The following is a 13,869-nucleotide window of genomic DNA, read 5'->3' as shown; positions in this document are numbered from 1 at the left end:
TTGACTTCATCTTGAGACATCTTCAAGGTACCCCACAGAGAATGGGAAAGATAAGAGAACACGCTGAAGAGGACCCCCAACTTCAGCTAGTAAGGGAGTTTATTCAGTCAGGGTGGCCTGAGTATGAAAAACAGGTACCTGAGGCAATCAAAGATTTTTACCAAGTGAGGGGGGAGCTGTCAATGGTTGAGGGGCTAGTTACTAGGGGAAACCGTATCATTATTCCCAGCACAATGAGTAAGGAGATCATAGACAAGATTCATGATGGGCACCAGGGGTTGGTGAAATGTAGAGAACGAGAAAATCAGTCAATGTGGTGGCCAAGAATTTCACAGGACATTGTGAAGAAAGTGACTCAATGTAACTTTTGCAGAGAGAACAGAAGCACACAGAGAGTCAAGTCAGTTACCATCTAGGCCATGGCAAAAGATAGGCATAGATCTGTGTGAACATAAGAAAAAGTCATATCTGGTAGTGTCAGACTACTATTCTAGGTACATCGGGATTCTACATGTACCGATGATTACAAGTGAGCAAGTCATTGGCAAGCTAAAAGCTACATTTGCACGTTACGACATTCCAGACAGCTTTGATGACATACAGAGCTACAACATCGTCATCCACGGGAGTGAGTCCTGCTGAGCGGTTGTTGGGTCGAAAAATTAGAATGACGCTTCCCACTTTGTCCATGAACTTGGATCCAAGATGGCCAGACAAAGACAAAGTTCAACAAATGGATGCAGCCGCAAAACAAAGGCAGGCTTACTACTACAATCGCAGCAACGGAGTGAGAAATCTTCCGCAGCTGATTCCAGGGGACAAGGTTCTCATGAAGCTGGATAATGAGAGACAGTGGACGTCACCAGTTACGGTGGTAGGAGCCAGTTCTACTCCGATCTCCTACTTGGTGGAGTCTACTCAAGGAGGACTGTATAAACGGAACAGACGTCATCTTCTGAGTGCACCTGCAATACCCGCAGGTAACGGCCAACTTGTTGAATGTTCAGTTGGTGAATATAATACTCTAATTGTTAATAAATACCAGTGAAGTTAATTTTATTTGTCCGGATTTGGATAAAAGCTCGACGTATTGAACAGGAATGATTATTTTTGCATATAAGTAAGTCGGGAAAATTTTTGTTTTGCAATAAATGCTAGAAAGTATATTGTATCTTAAAAGGGGGTAATGTGATATATGTGATTTACTATTGTCCGTCAAGTATACACTCTGGCTCGAGCGAGCGACAAGGGGAGTTAAGGAAGTAGTTGACGGTTGGATGTGTGTGCGTAAAGTTGCGTGGTGGACTAATAAAACAGCGTTTTCTGGAGAACTGACGAATTCACTTTATTTGATGTACAAACATCACAGAGGGAGAGGGATGGAAGGAGAGGGAGGGAGGGAGAGAGAGAGAGAGAGAGAGAGAGAGAGAGAGAGAGAGAAATGGGGTGGGGTTGGTGGAGAGAGAGAGAGAGAGAGAGAGAGAGAGAGAGAGAGAGAGAAATGGGGTGGGGTTGGTGGAGAGAGAGAGAGAGAGAGAGAGAGAGAGAGAGAGAGAAATGGGGTGGGGTTGGTGGAGAGAGAGAGAGAGAGAGAGAGAGAGAGAGAGAGAGAGAGAGAGAGAGAGAGAGAGAGAGAGAGAGAGAGAGAGAGAGAGAGAGAGAGAGAGAGCAAGGGGGTGGGGGTGGGGGTGGGGGGTGTGGGTGGTGGAAGTGGGGTGGCGTTAGCATTTTGTCACCCAATCAGGGCAGTTTCTATTGTGACTCATCATCCCGATGTCAGTTTTGGGATGCAAATGAATATGTCTGCCCCCGTAGAAGCCCCGACATTTCGAAAACTATTCTGTCAAATATTGTGTGAATTTTCAGCGACGTGGGAGAGAATGGACAAGAATACAAGCAGTCTACCCCTTCACCATCCTTAATTTAGCAAATGCCTGGAGGACGGTAACGGTTAGCTTGGCTAGTTATCCAGTTATCTGGAAAGGACCGGGTTCATGCTATCCTCGTGTATCAAACTCCCTCATTTTGCGAGCGCGCAAAATATATTTTATGTGGATGTGCTCGACTGCTATGCTCGCTTTATTTGATAAGTGGGAAAGGCAGAATCATAATATGGATTAACCGCAACACCTTTGGACCCAAACCATTGTCAGAACCTTCACAGGTGAGTTGAATTGTGCACGTCCTGATAAAGCTGAGCTAACCTGCTATGTATCAAGCACGAGTTATTCACATAGCCCAGGGTATATACTGTATTATAAAACATGGTGCATTTGGTTGTAGTCCTTGATAATATTTAATACTAATAATGCTGTGGCGGGCGGCACGGTGGACGACTGGTTAGCACGTCTGCCTCCCAGTTCTGCGGACTCGGGTTCGAGTCCCAGCTCCGGCCTTCCTGGGTGGAGCTTGGGTATTCTCCCTGTGCCTGCGTGGGTCTTCTCCGGGTACTCCAGTCTCCTCCCACATTCCAAAGACATGCATGGTACGTTAATTGGGCGATCCGAATTGTCCCTAGGTGTGCGTGTGAGTGTGGATGGTTGTAAGTCTCTGTGTGCCCTGCAATTGGCTGGCAACCAGTCCAGGGTGTCCCCCGCCTACTGCCCAAAGCCAGCTGAGATAAGCTCCAGCACCCCCCGCGACCCTTGTGAGGAATAAGCGGTCAAGAAAATAGATGGATGGATGAATGCTGTGGCGTTACAGTGTTGTGTACCCACCCCTGCAACCGAATGTATAATTAGACCAATGTTATTTTTGTATTGGTTTCAATCAAATATGCAGATGTCTGCACACCAAACTGTTAATTTTTCCAATGTAGTTTGAATGCTGTATAAATAATCTCTTCATTTTTCCTATGCTCTCCACTTGAAAAAAAAATAATAATAAAAAATCAACATATTCAAACCATTTACTGCTCATTCATAGCGGTTAATATTTTACACATTACACAAAATTACCAATTTAAACAGAATTCCATATATTATGCAGTGATGTCTCTGCATTTGGGGCCAGTGGGGCCAGGCCCCACGAGATGGCGCTGTTGAGCACAATGCAGGCTTATAATTGGTCTTCTTTATAGCAAATAAGGGTGGCACGGTAGTCGAGTGGTTAGCACGTCCGCTTCCCAGTTCTGAGGTCTCCGGTTCGAGTCCAGGCTCGGACCTTCCTGGGTGGAGTTTGCATGTTCTCCCCGTGCCCGCGTGGGTCTTCTCCGGGTACTCCGGTCTCCTCCCACATTCCAAAGACATGCATGGCAGGTTAATTGGGCGCTCCGAATTGTCCCTAGGTGTGCGTGTGAGTGTGGATGGTTGTTCGTCTCTGTGTGCCCTGCGATTGGTTGGCGACCAGTCCATGGTGTCCCCCGCCTACTGCCCAGAGCCAGCTGAGATAGGCGCCAGCAGCCCCCACGATCCTTGTGAGGAATAAGCGGTCAAGAAAAGGGATGGATGGATATAGCAAATAATTATACAATTTTATTTTATCAAGACTAATCCATTCAAACAAATTCATTTTCTAATTTCATTAGAAAAAAATATATGTATAATACAAAGCCAAGTTCAAAGGCGTAACTTTCAAAACAGGAACGACTGAAATAGGGCTGGCCCCATGAGCGTGTGGTTAAACTTTACTCTGAACAATATTTGGGATCCAAGACGTCTTTTTCTCGCTCATTACGTCAGCAAATTCCCATTGAAATAAACGAAGACAGCTTCCGGTTATGCACGGGATACGTCATCACGATCACGTGACCAGGAACATGGTGTCCTACACCGTAGGATCGAATTCGGACACTTAATTGGTTTAAAATAAAATTCAGGGAATAAGATGCCAAAGACATTTGCACTTTTATTCTTTGTACATAATGTTAAATCCAATACTGAAAAATGATTAATAAGTGTTGTATTGCTTTAAGTTATGAGCCATTCAAATCACAGTGCGCATGTCACAAGCTGCTCTCAATAGACAGCCATGGGGCCACATTAACTGGGCCCATCATCCAATTAAAATATAGGACTGATGTCACGTGACGTCAAGACCCAATCAATCAACCCACGCTCAGTGTTGGGGGACAGCAGCCGCAGTATACAGCAGTAAGCTAGATTGGTTTTCATCGGAAGCAAAAAGAATTTTTTTTTAGCGCATGCGCAATGGCTGAGGGGCAGAACACATTGCTGGCTGTATAGACACAGAATACACGAAGAAAGTTAGCGGGTGAAATAGTCACTATTTAAGCACTTTAACGGCCGAAGGGCGGAGGAGGTTTACGGAGAAGCTTAATGTATGTATTGGCGACAAAACTGAAACTATTGAAAGACCATACGAAACGTGGGATGATTTGCTCCGACTCACCTGTTTCCTGGCCACAAATCTGCTTTGGGGACATTTACTCTTATTTAATACAAAGCCCTGTGTAAATCTGGGTAATTAGTCTTCATTGAAGTGTTTTTTGTGGCGCCGAAGAGAAGGAGGATCTATCGCATTATATTTAAATTTGTGGAAGTACGTTACTCCAGAACCAACCCCCGAAACACTCACCAGTCAACAATCATTAGTTCTGCGGCTGAGCGATTATGGAAAATAATCTAATTGCGATTTCCCCCCCCCCAAGAATTGCGATTGCGATATCATGTGCGATTAATTTTTTTTCAAGGTCCTTTTCAATGATTTTTTTTTTTTTTACCCAACAAAAAGTTAATTCCAATAAACAATATCAGTACAATTATATGTTACAGAATCTTAAGATAAAGGCAAATGAAGCCTTTTAATATAATTTTTTTCTAGTGATACACAATATGAAAAATTTCAACCGATACGATAACCGATAATTTCCAGCTTTGTATGGCTGATACTGATACAGATAACCGATAAATTTGTTTTTATATTTAATATAGCCTTCATATAATCCGCAATTTGGGCATTCAGGAATGGCAAAACTGATGTTTTAGTAGCTCTGATTATAACAAAACAAATGTATTTCTTTCAAATGTGTATTTATTTTCTATATGAAATAGCTAACAGATAATTACACAAAATAAAAAGTTAATTTTAAAATTAATAAAGAACTACAATTGGTTTATCTAGAAAAACAAAACATTCATGTATGTATGCAGAAGGAATGCATTTATTCAAACCTAAGTGCAATAGTACATGAGGATGAGGTAGGTGAACGTTTGGTAAAGTTATATGCATTGATATTTGTCAACCTTAATTAAAAAAAATAAAATGAAATCAAGCAAATAGACAAAAGTGCATACAGGTTTACAGAATTACTGGTATTGCAGCAACCCTTGTGGGCATGTGGCTGGTTATGTAGTTTCCCATGGTCTGGACGAGCCGTGAAGGTAACACAGACTTAAAAAAAACCCACATAAATAAGCTGTATACATTAGCGTGTTGTGTTTTGTTGTGTTGTGGCTTGGTTATGGCTGACAATAACTGGCATTAAACAGTTAGTTCACTGCATAGATTGATCATTTCATAAACGCTACAGTATTAATGCTTTGACTGCCCTGGGCATAGTAGAGATTTCTCTGAAAATTTACAAGTTAAAAATAAAATAACATGATACGCATCCTTGAAAACCCCCACCCTGAACTGCGGTGAGAGGTGTAGCGTTAGTCCGTTTTTGTCAATCAAGCTGTGGCCACTTGGGAGGATGCAACATGGCTCCAAATGTGCTATTAACTTGCTAAAAACTGGGTCAGCTACAAAAAAAACGGCTGCTTGTCTAGCGCTATGAATGCCATAACTTTGGCGTTAATGCCTTTAGATTTGTTGTTGCTGCCTTGCTGGCTTGATAGGTTAGCGCCGTTAGCCTAGCAACATTAGCTGCTGTGGCTGTGCCTCCTTCACATTCGTTCAAAACGGCTTTGACATGATGACAGATTTCAGGTGAGCAAAAGCTTTCTTTCCCCCGCTGAAAATGTTTTAATCTTTTGCCATGGAGAAAAACCACCACACTGGTGAGGAGGACATGTTGATTGCTACGTGCTAGTGTAATAGAGTAGTGTGGGCAAAGCGAGGCCGGCCTGTTGTTTTTTTTTTTTTGTTTTGTTTTTTTTTCTCTTTAAAACACTGGTTCTGTCTACAAGAGCAGAGGCGTGATAGATGACGCGATCAGCACGACCTGGTCTATACATGACGTAAGCAGCGTTACAAACAGTGTACAGACTTTAATAAATCTATTGGACCTTTTTTATCGGCTAATATCGGCCGATAAAAAATGACGTCATATTTTCCCAAATTGGTCGATATCTTATCTGTTCGATAAATATTGTGCATCTCTATTTTTTTCTACTAGTTACAATTTTGGCGGCCCGGCCGCCTCCCCGCGACACCGCGGCTCCAAATTCAGTGAACCAGAACCGTAAAATTAAAAGACTCAACCGATTTTTACTAGGCAACAGGCTTTGCATTGATTACTTGATACAATACTTAATGATTTTCATCTTCCCAAAATCTGAACACAGATCAATGTGGGTAAAGTTGCCATACAGTCATTCAACCACCCCACCACTAATACAGATTGCCCTACTATTACTATTGAATTTTACTCAATAACAAATTTCTCTCTTTGTGTTTCTTTAGGTGCAGTAACCTGATCAATTCCCAGATTGGAATATTTTTTATGGACAACTTTTGAATTTGAATTTCCCACAATGGTTCAACCAAAGGATCCAAACTGTTCAGCAAGGAGACATCTTTTCTTAGGAGGAAGTACTTGTTAGGTTGTGATTTTTTTTATTTTTTGGCTGGGGAAATGATATACAGAAAAATCACACAATTTTAAGATGTCTGTGTGCCAAGATTTGTTTCTGGTACAAACATAAAAAAAGAAAAAAAAAGAAAAACAATCTTAAGTGCATTATTACGTTTTCTAAAAGCCATTGCAGGCTATTGAGGAGGGGAGACTGTGTGGCATTGGAGACACGTAGTTGGAAGGGCAAGCCCGCATGCAAACTTGGATTGCTGCTGACATGGTAGAAAAATGTAATCAGTGTAGACACTGTGGTCAGATAAAGTAATCTTCACAAAAGCTGGTTGAGTTCACCTTTGTTCTCACCTTATCCCTCTGCAAATTATTTGAAGTTCTGTAATAGTTTTTAGTTGTTCAGTGTAATTTTGCTCATGAAAATGTAATTGATATGGATACCAATGGAATATGCCCAGACAGTTTTCTAAAGTTCAGCGCCATCTGTTCCTTTTTGCCAATCTAATGTCTGGTGTAGCTCATAGGTCAGGTGGTCTGACTCAACTGCTGTTAATTATTAGAAATGACCACACGTAGGAAGAACCAATGACTGTTGGGTCTAATATGAATGTTGGACGGAAAGCAAGTTGTTTTTATTCCAATTAATTTTTTTTTCTGAAACGGTTGCATATGCTCTGAATTCAGCTCTCTGTTTAGTACTTGTATATGACTCTCAGATAAAAACAATCACATTTTCAAATTTGGCTCATCTTCTAAGCAAGTGCAATTCACAAGGAAAAGTTAAAGGATAACTGATTATTATTATTACTATTATTATTGACAATTTCAAAGGGTTAGGGTTAACCTCTGTCTACAGGTGTGTGTTATTCAACTCACTTATTTTGATCAAACCAACAGATCACACTTGATGTTAATATGTTTTCTGGGTAACACTATAATTGCACTTCTGTCAACATTTTCACAAGCCGTTTGGACGACATCCATGGATATTGTGGCTGGGGAAACTCAACTTTTTTTTTTTTTATGGTGTTGCTATCAGGATTTCTGACACTTCTTGAAGGTCACCCATTTTTGACCCATTGAAAGGAAACTGTTCGCGCCCATATCTCTCTTAATTTGTTTTATATGAAATGTTGTTCTCTAAATGCGCATGTTGTTTCTATGAATCATAGATTGAATTCCAAATGTACAAATCAACTAGGCAGATCAGTAGGAAGGAACATTTAACTGAATGAAGTCTCCCACAGCATTGCAGCTGAGAACCAAAACCTCACTGCACACATAGGAAGGGATGCCCGGTGGCAGTAATCAGAGTGAAGGGCAGGGTCAAGTCTCTTCTCCCCTGCCCCATTCTGTAAACCTGTCCAGCAGACCACTGCGATCCTCACGCTACGTTCCTGTGTCAGCAGCAACTTTCTTCTTGGTTGGCTCAACCACACTGTTCTTCTGCTTCACGTAAGTGTTTTACAACCATGCACGTATGGGAATGGGCTCAAAAAATGCAGCACGCACACACGCACGCATGCACACGCGCACCCGCATCCTTGTACATATATCTTTGTGAGGACATCCATTGACATAATGCATTTCCTAGACTCTTACCCTAACCTTAACCATAACAACTGATTGCCTAATCCTTACCCTAACCCCAACCGTAACCCAATTCAAACCTAAACTCTAAAACCAAGTCTTGACCTTCAAAAAGAGGTCTTGCGAAGTGAGGACCGGCCAAAATGTCCTCATTTCACAAAAATGTGCTCATTCTGTTGGATAAAGACGTATTTTGGTCCTCACAATGTAGTATGTACAAGAACGCACACACAGACACACGAACATCCTTGTACATATATCTTTGTGAGGACATCCATTGACATAATGCATTTCCTAGACCTTTACCTTATCCCCAACCCCAATTTTTTCTATGAATTTTTATATGTAAAAATTTCCATTTGAGCTCGATAGCTTCCAGGTCATGTAACCAATTTTTTCAAAATCAGTATGTGATAGTAGTGCTGTGTGTGCCGCATGAGATACGCCTTGTTTTTCAATTTCAGATTTTACAATATTTTCTATGAATTTTGATATGAAAAAAATTAGCATCTGAGCTCAATAGCTTCCAGGTCATGTGACCTCCAGACTAAAAATGGTATGGGATAGTAGTGCTTGGCTTCGCGCATGAGATAGGCCTCTTATTTTTCAATTTCACATCTGTCAATATTTTCTGTGGAGTTTTATATTTAAAAACTAAAAAAATTTCCACGCAAATTTTGGATGTGACTACTGACTTGCAAGGTGGAAAGCCGCATGTACTAAACAGTTTGCCAAATCCTGTTGAAATCAAGTCAGTTCTGGGTCACTTCCTGTTGATTTTAGGGCATCACGGGTCACTTCCTGTTGAAATCATTTCACTTCCTTTTTTAATCAGGCCACTTCTGGGTCACTTCCTGTTGAAATCAAGTCACTTCCTGTTGAAATCAGGTCACATCTGGGTCACTTCCTGTTGAAATTAGGTCATTTCCAGTTGAAATCAGGCTAGGTCTGGGTCACATCCTGTTGAAATCAGGCCACTTCCTGTTGATTTTAGGTCACTTCCTGTTGATTTTAGGCCACTTCCAGGTCACTTCCTTGTTGAAATCAGGTCACTTGCTATTGATTTTAGGTCAGTTCTGGGTCACTTGCTGTTGAAATTAAGTCACTTCCTGTTGAAATCGGGTCTTACGGGTCACTTCCTATTCAGGTCGGGTAATTTTCTGGTGAGAATAACTGGCGTACCTACCTAATCAATTGGCCAAGATGGCCGCCGCTATGTGCAGTCGGGGGCCGAGAATCCTGGGTGCACCTAATCATTTGGCCAAGATGGCCGCTGCTCTGAGTGGGCGGTGGTGCAAGAATCCCAGGTGTAATCGAACCAATTGGCCAAGATGGCCGCCGCTCTGTGTGGGCGGGAGTGCGTGTCAAGATGCGATCAGTGACCCCTGCATGATCGGTGACCCGCATGTGCAGAAGATCGGTCATCTGCTTATTATTGATCACAAAGCGACAATCCGACGAAGCATACACGGTCAGTTGGCCATCATTGTTCTGAGTTTGTGTTTGACACTGACTTGGGCGAATCACTCTGGCAGCAGTGCGTGTCCTCCTCACATGTGGCAATTTTTAAATTTTTTTTTTTTTTTTTTTTTTTTTTTTCTTTTTCCGTGGCCCGGCTCACTGGCCCTTCAGACCGGCGGCCCACCAGGGATTTCCCCGGTACCCCTGTGGGTCGGTCCGCCCCTGTTTTTCACTATATCTCCCGAACCTTACATCCAACGGGGAACATACGGGTATTCGCGGATTCGTCTCAACGAGACCTTTCCAACAGTGCCTGTCCCGTTGCTCCACGACATTGCATTCCGGACATAGAAGAATAGACACTGTGCTGTATAATTAAGTACAGTAAATAATAATAAAAAAAAAACAATGGAAAAAAAACTGTAAATGTAAAAAAGACAAGTGATGAATGAAAAAGTATTGATAAACTAATAATCATACCAAAACGAAAAGACCTATGTAATAAATGAAAAAAAAATACTGTGCTGTATAAGTAAATTAAAAAACAAAACAAAACATACTTTTAATGGGAAAAATTGGTCTTATTTATTTTCTTATTGTTTATTTTTACTCTGTGATAGGGGTGTGAATTGCCTAGTACCTGACGATTCGATTCGTATCACGATTCACAGGTCACGATTCGATTCGATACCGATTAATCCCGATACGAATTTATAACTCGATTGTTGCGATTTTTTTTCATTCAAATTTAGAAAATACTAATCAGTAAGCTTGTAGAGTGTAAGATTTATATGAAAATGTATTATTTATTTATCTGAAATTTCAGTCTTATAGAGGTTGTAATCTGTTTCATGTTTGAACAGCATTAAAATAAAATATTAAGGCTTAATGTTCCGTTCATATAACATTCTTCCATGCTCAAGGTGTGAATCCTAACCCGAAGTCAGACGTTTTGTTGAATATTTTTCCATTAAAAATGGAAGTTTAAAAATCGATTCACACACACACACACACAAAAAAAAAAAGGCAATGATGATAAGACGTTGAATCGGTAAGACTACCGAATGAACAATTCTGAGCTCTTAAAAAAAAAAAAAAAAAAAAAAAAAAAAAAAAAAAAAAAAAAAAAAAAAAAAAAAAAAAAAACGATTTTTTTTATTGAATCGATTCGAGAATTGCGCGATGTAGTATCGCGATATATCGCCGAATCGATTTTTTTTTAACACCCCTACTCTGTGACATGGATTTCCTCTGGGTCTGAACTAGAGAATAATGTTAAATGCATTGTCCCAATCAAAGTTTTTTTTGGTAGTAAAGTTGTTTTGCAAATGAAATTTGAATATACATTACCACTGTTTATACAGTGTAATATGTTTTTATTAATTTCTGACAGGTGTTTTTCTTTTTTGTGTGTGTTGTGCAGTTGTCCATGGCTTTCAGAGCATTTCTCAGTAGCTGTCCCTATTTATAATGGCATCATCTTCCTGTTTGTTTTGGCCAACTTCTGTATGGCAGCTTTCATGGATCCGGGCATCTTTCCGAGAGGTAAGTGGATGGATGGGCAATTACATTTCGTGATTAAGATGAATGTATCGCAAAATTCTGAGAGAACCTGTCCTTTTTTCTTTAATACTCGTGATATTCTACTAATAGTAACAACCAGAAGACTACATATTCTCAGTTGAACTATTTACTGAATGCCAGAAAGACCAAGTACACAACTGTGGAGCCTTTTCCTATTAACTCATTAGCTCCCAAAAACGTATAAATACGTCATATTTTAAATGTTTTAAGTTTCCCAAAGACATACTTATACGTTTTTTGTTATTTTTATTTATTTTTTATTTTTTATGCCAGAGCATAGAGAAGGCTTTGATGCAGTGTCTCTACTGCAGAAAATGGTTGAGTGGCAGCAGAGTATAAGATATCAACCAGGCCATGTTAAAACAAGCTGATTTCCCCACAGTTCTAAGCAGAATTGTGAAAAACGATGACACTTAGCTATGTGCTATTGCTAATTGCTGCACAGCGGAAACAGATAGGAATATACTTTTTTTTCCCTGATAAAAGAAGAGACTTTAATCTCTCTTTTGGTATGTTCCATATTTTTATAGCAAGAGAACATAATATTTCACGGGCCTTGAAAAATCAGTCAAAATCCAGGAAAACACTTAAGTGAAAATGGTTGGGAGTGAATGAGTTAATATGCGGAAGAAAGTCTAATCTGTCCTAAATGTTTTCTACTTTTATACTGTCTTGACCGCCCACCCACATCTGACATCTGAGTGAGTACTCATCCAAGACTGGTGATTCCATACTTTTTGCTAGGGGTTGTATAAATCCGTGGATGTTGCTCACTGTAGTCCATGGAACGCTCAAGAAGTTAGTGTGAATGCACAGACACATGGAAAATTAGAGGGAACATTGCACACAACTAAATTTGAGCTTTTGACAAAATGCATATCTCCCCCTGTTGAACACAAGTCATAGTCAATTCATCCCACCCCCTATTTGTGTATGCAAAAAATCTGTGTTCCCCTAGAAGGAGGCCCGGACTGGGCCATCTGGAGAGCCGGGACAATTCCCGGTGGGCCGTCTTCTATTTTGGTCAGCATTCCTTTCAAGATCGCTCGTGCAGGAGCCCACACATTAGTTTCAAAATCGTTTGTTTTTAAATCTCTTTATTACTAAGGGTGTCACCTAATTACAATACTGTAATATCAAAAGTAGCAAAACCTTAATCCACAAATAGAAACAGTAACAATATAACTCTATTAAACCTTGTCTGTACAAAAATAACACGCAAAAGAGGCAAAACACAATCACAAGTGTTACTAGTAACACTTAATAGTATTAAAATAATAATCCCAAAGTTTTGACAGAGATGGATATGAACAAAACATGGGTTAAATTGTACGGTGAAAGATGACATTTATCACAACTATCTGACACCATCCATCCATCCATCCATCTTCTTCCGCTTATCCGGGGTCGGGTCGCGGGGGCAGCAGTTTCAGGAGGGAAACCCAGACTTCCCTCTCCCCAGCCACTTCAACCAGCTCCTCCGGCGGGATCCCAAGGCGTTCCCAGGCCAGCCGAGAGACATAGTCTCTCCAGCGTGTCCTGGGTCGTCCCCGGGGCCTCCCGCCAGTGGGACATGCCCGGAACACCTCCCCAGGGAGGCGTCCAGGAGGCAGCCGAACCAGATGCCCAAGCCACCTCGGCTGGCTCCTCTCAACGCGGAGGAGCAGCGGCTCGACTCTGAGTCCCTCCCGGATGACCGAGCTTCTCACCCTATCTCTAAGGGAGAGCCCGGACACCCTGCGGAGGAAACTAATTTCGGCCGCTTGTATCCGGGATCTCGTTTTTTCGTTCACGACCCACAGCTCGTGACCATAGGTGAGGGTCGGAACGTAGATCGACTGGTAAATCGAGAGCTTTGCCTTTTGGCTCAGCTCTTTCTTCACCACGACGGACCGATACAGCGTCCGCATCACTGCAGACGCTGCACCGATCCGCCTGTCGATCTCCCGCTCCATCCTACCCTCACTCGTGAACAAGACCCCAAGATACTTGAACTCCTCCACTTGGGGCAGGATCTCGTCCCCGACCTGAAGACGACACTCCACCCTTTTCCGACTGAGGACCATGGTCTCGGATTTAGAGGTGCTGATCCTCATCCCAGCCGCTTCACACTCGGCTGCGAACCGCTCCAGTGAGAGCTGGAGGCCCCGGCTTGATGAAGCCAACAGCACCACATCATCTGCAAAGAGCAGAGATGCAATGCTGAGGCCACCAAACCGGAACCCCTCCACGCCTCGGCTGCGCCTAAAAATTCTGTCCATAAAAGTTATGAACAGAATCGGTGACAAAGGGCAACCTTGGCGGAGTCCAACCCTCACCGGAAACGAATCCGACTTACTGCCGGCAATGCGGACCAAACTTTGGCAACGGTCGTACAGGGACCGAACAGCCTGTATCAAGGGGCCCAGCACCCCGTACTCCCGAAGCACCCCCCACAGAACTCCCCGAGGGACACGGTCGAACGCCTTCTCCAAATCCACAAAACACATGTGGACTGGTTGAGCGAACTCCCATGCACCCTC

General features: G+C 42.0%; 1 protein-coding gene across 6 annotated transcripts in view; it reads left to right on the top strand.

The window, feature by feature from the left end:
• The first annotated feature begins 650 nt into the window (after nucleotides 1–650).
• The window catches only part of LOC144020760 (palmitoyltransferase ZDHHC5-A-like), a 50,815-nt gene continuing 37,596 nt past the window's right edge, over nucleotides 651–13,869 (top strand). For 2 of the 6 annotated variants that reach the window (XR_013283963.1, XM_077524532.1), the window contains exons 1-3: nucleotides 1,713–2,164; nucleotides 6,589–8,167; nucleotides 11,187–11,308. Coding sequence is in view for 4 of the 6 variants with exons in the window: in XM_077524532.1 (XP_077380658.1) it covers nucleotides 8,004–8,167; nucleotides 11,187–11,308 (286 nt within the window). In the remaining 2 variants the exon portion in view is untranslated. The other 4 variants (XM_077524533.1, XM_077524534.1, XM_077524535.1 and 1 more) reach the window with 4 other exon arrangements.

Source organism: Festucalex cinctus, chromosome 6 (genome assembly GCF_051991245.1).
Source record: "Festucalex cinctus isolate MCC-2025b chromosome 6, RoL_Fcin_1.0, whole genome shotgun sequence".
NCBI classification, from domain to species: Eukaryota; Metazoa; Chordata; class Actinopteri; order Syngnathiformes; family Syngnathidae; genus Festucalex; species Festucalex cinctus.
Note: the sequence above shows the minus strand (reverse complement) of the source record. Positions and strands in the feature narration are given on the sequence as shown.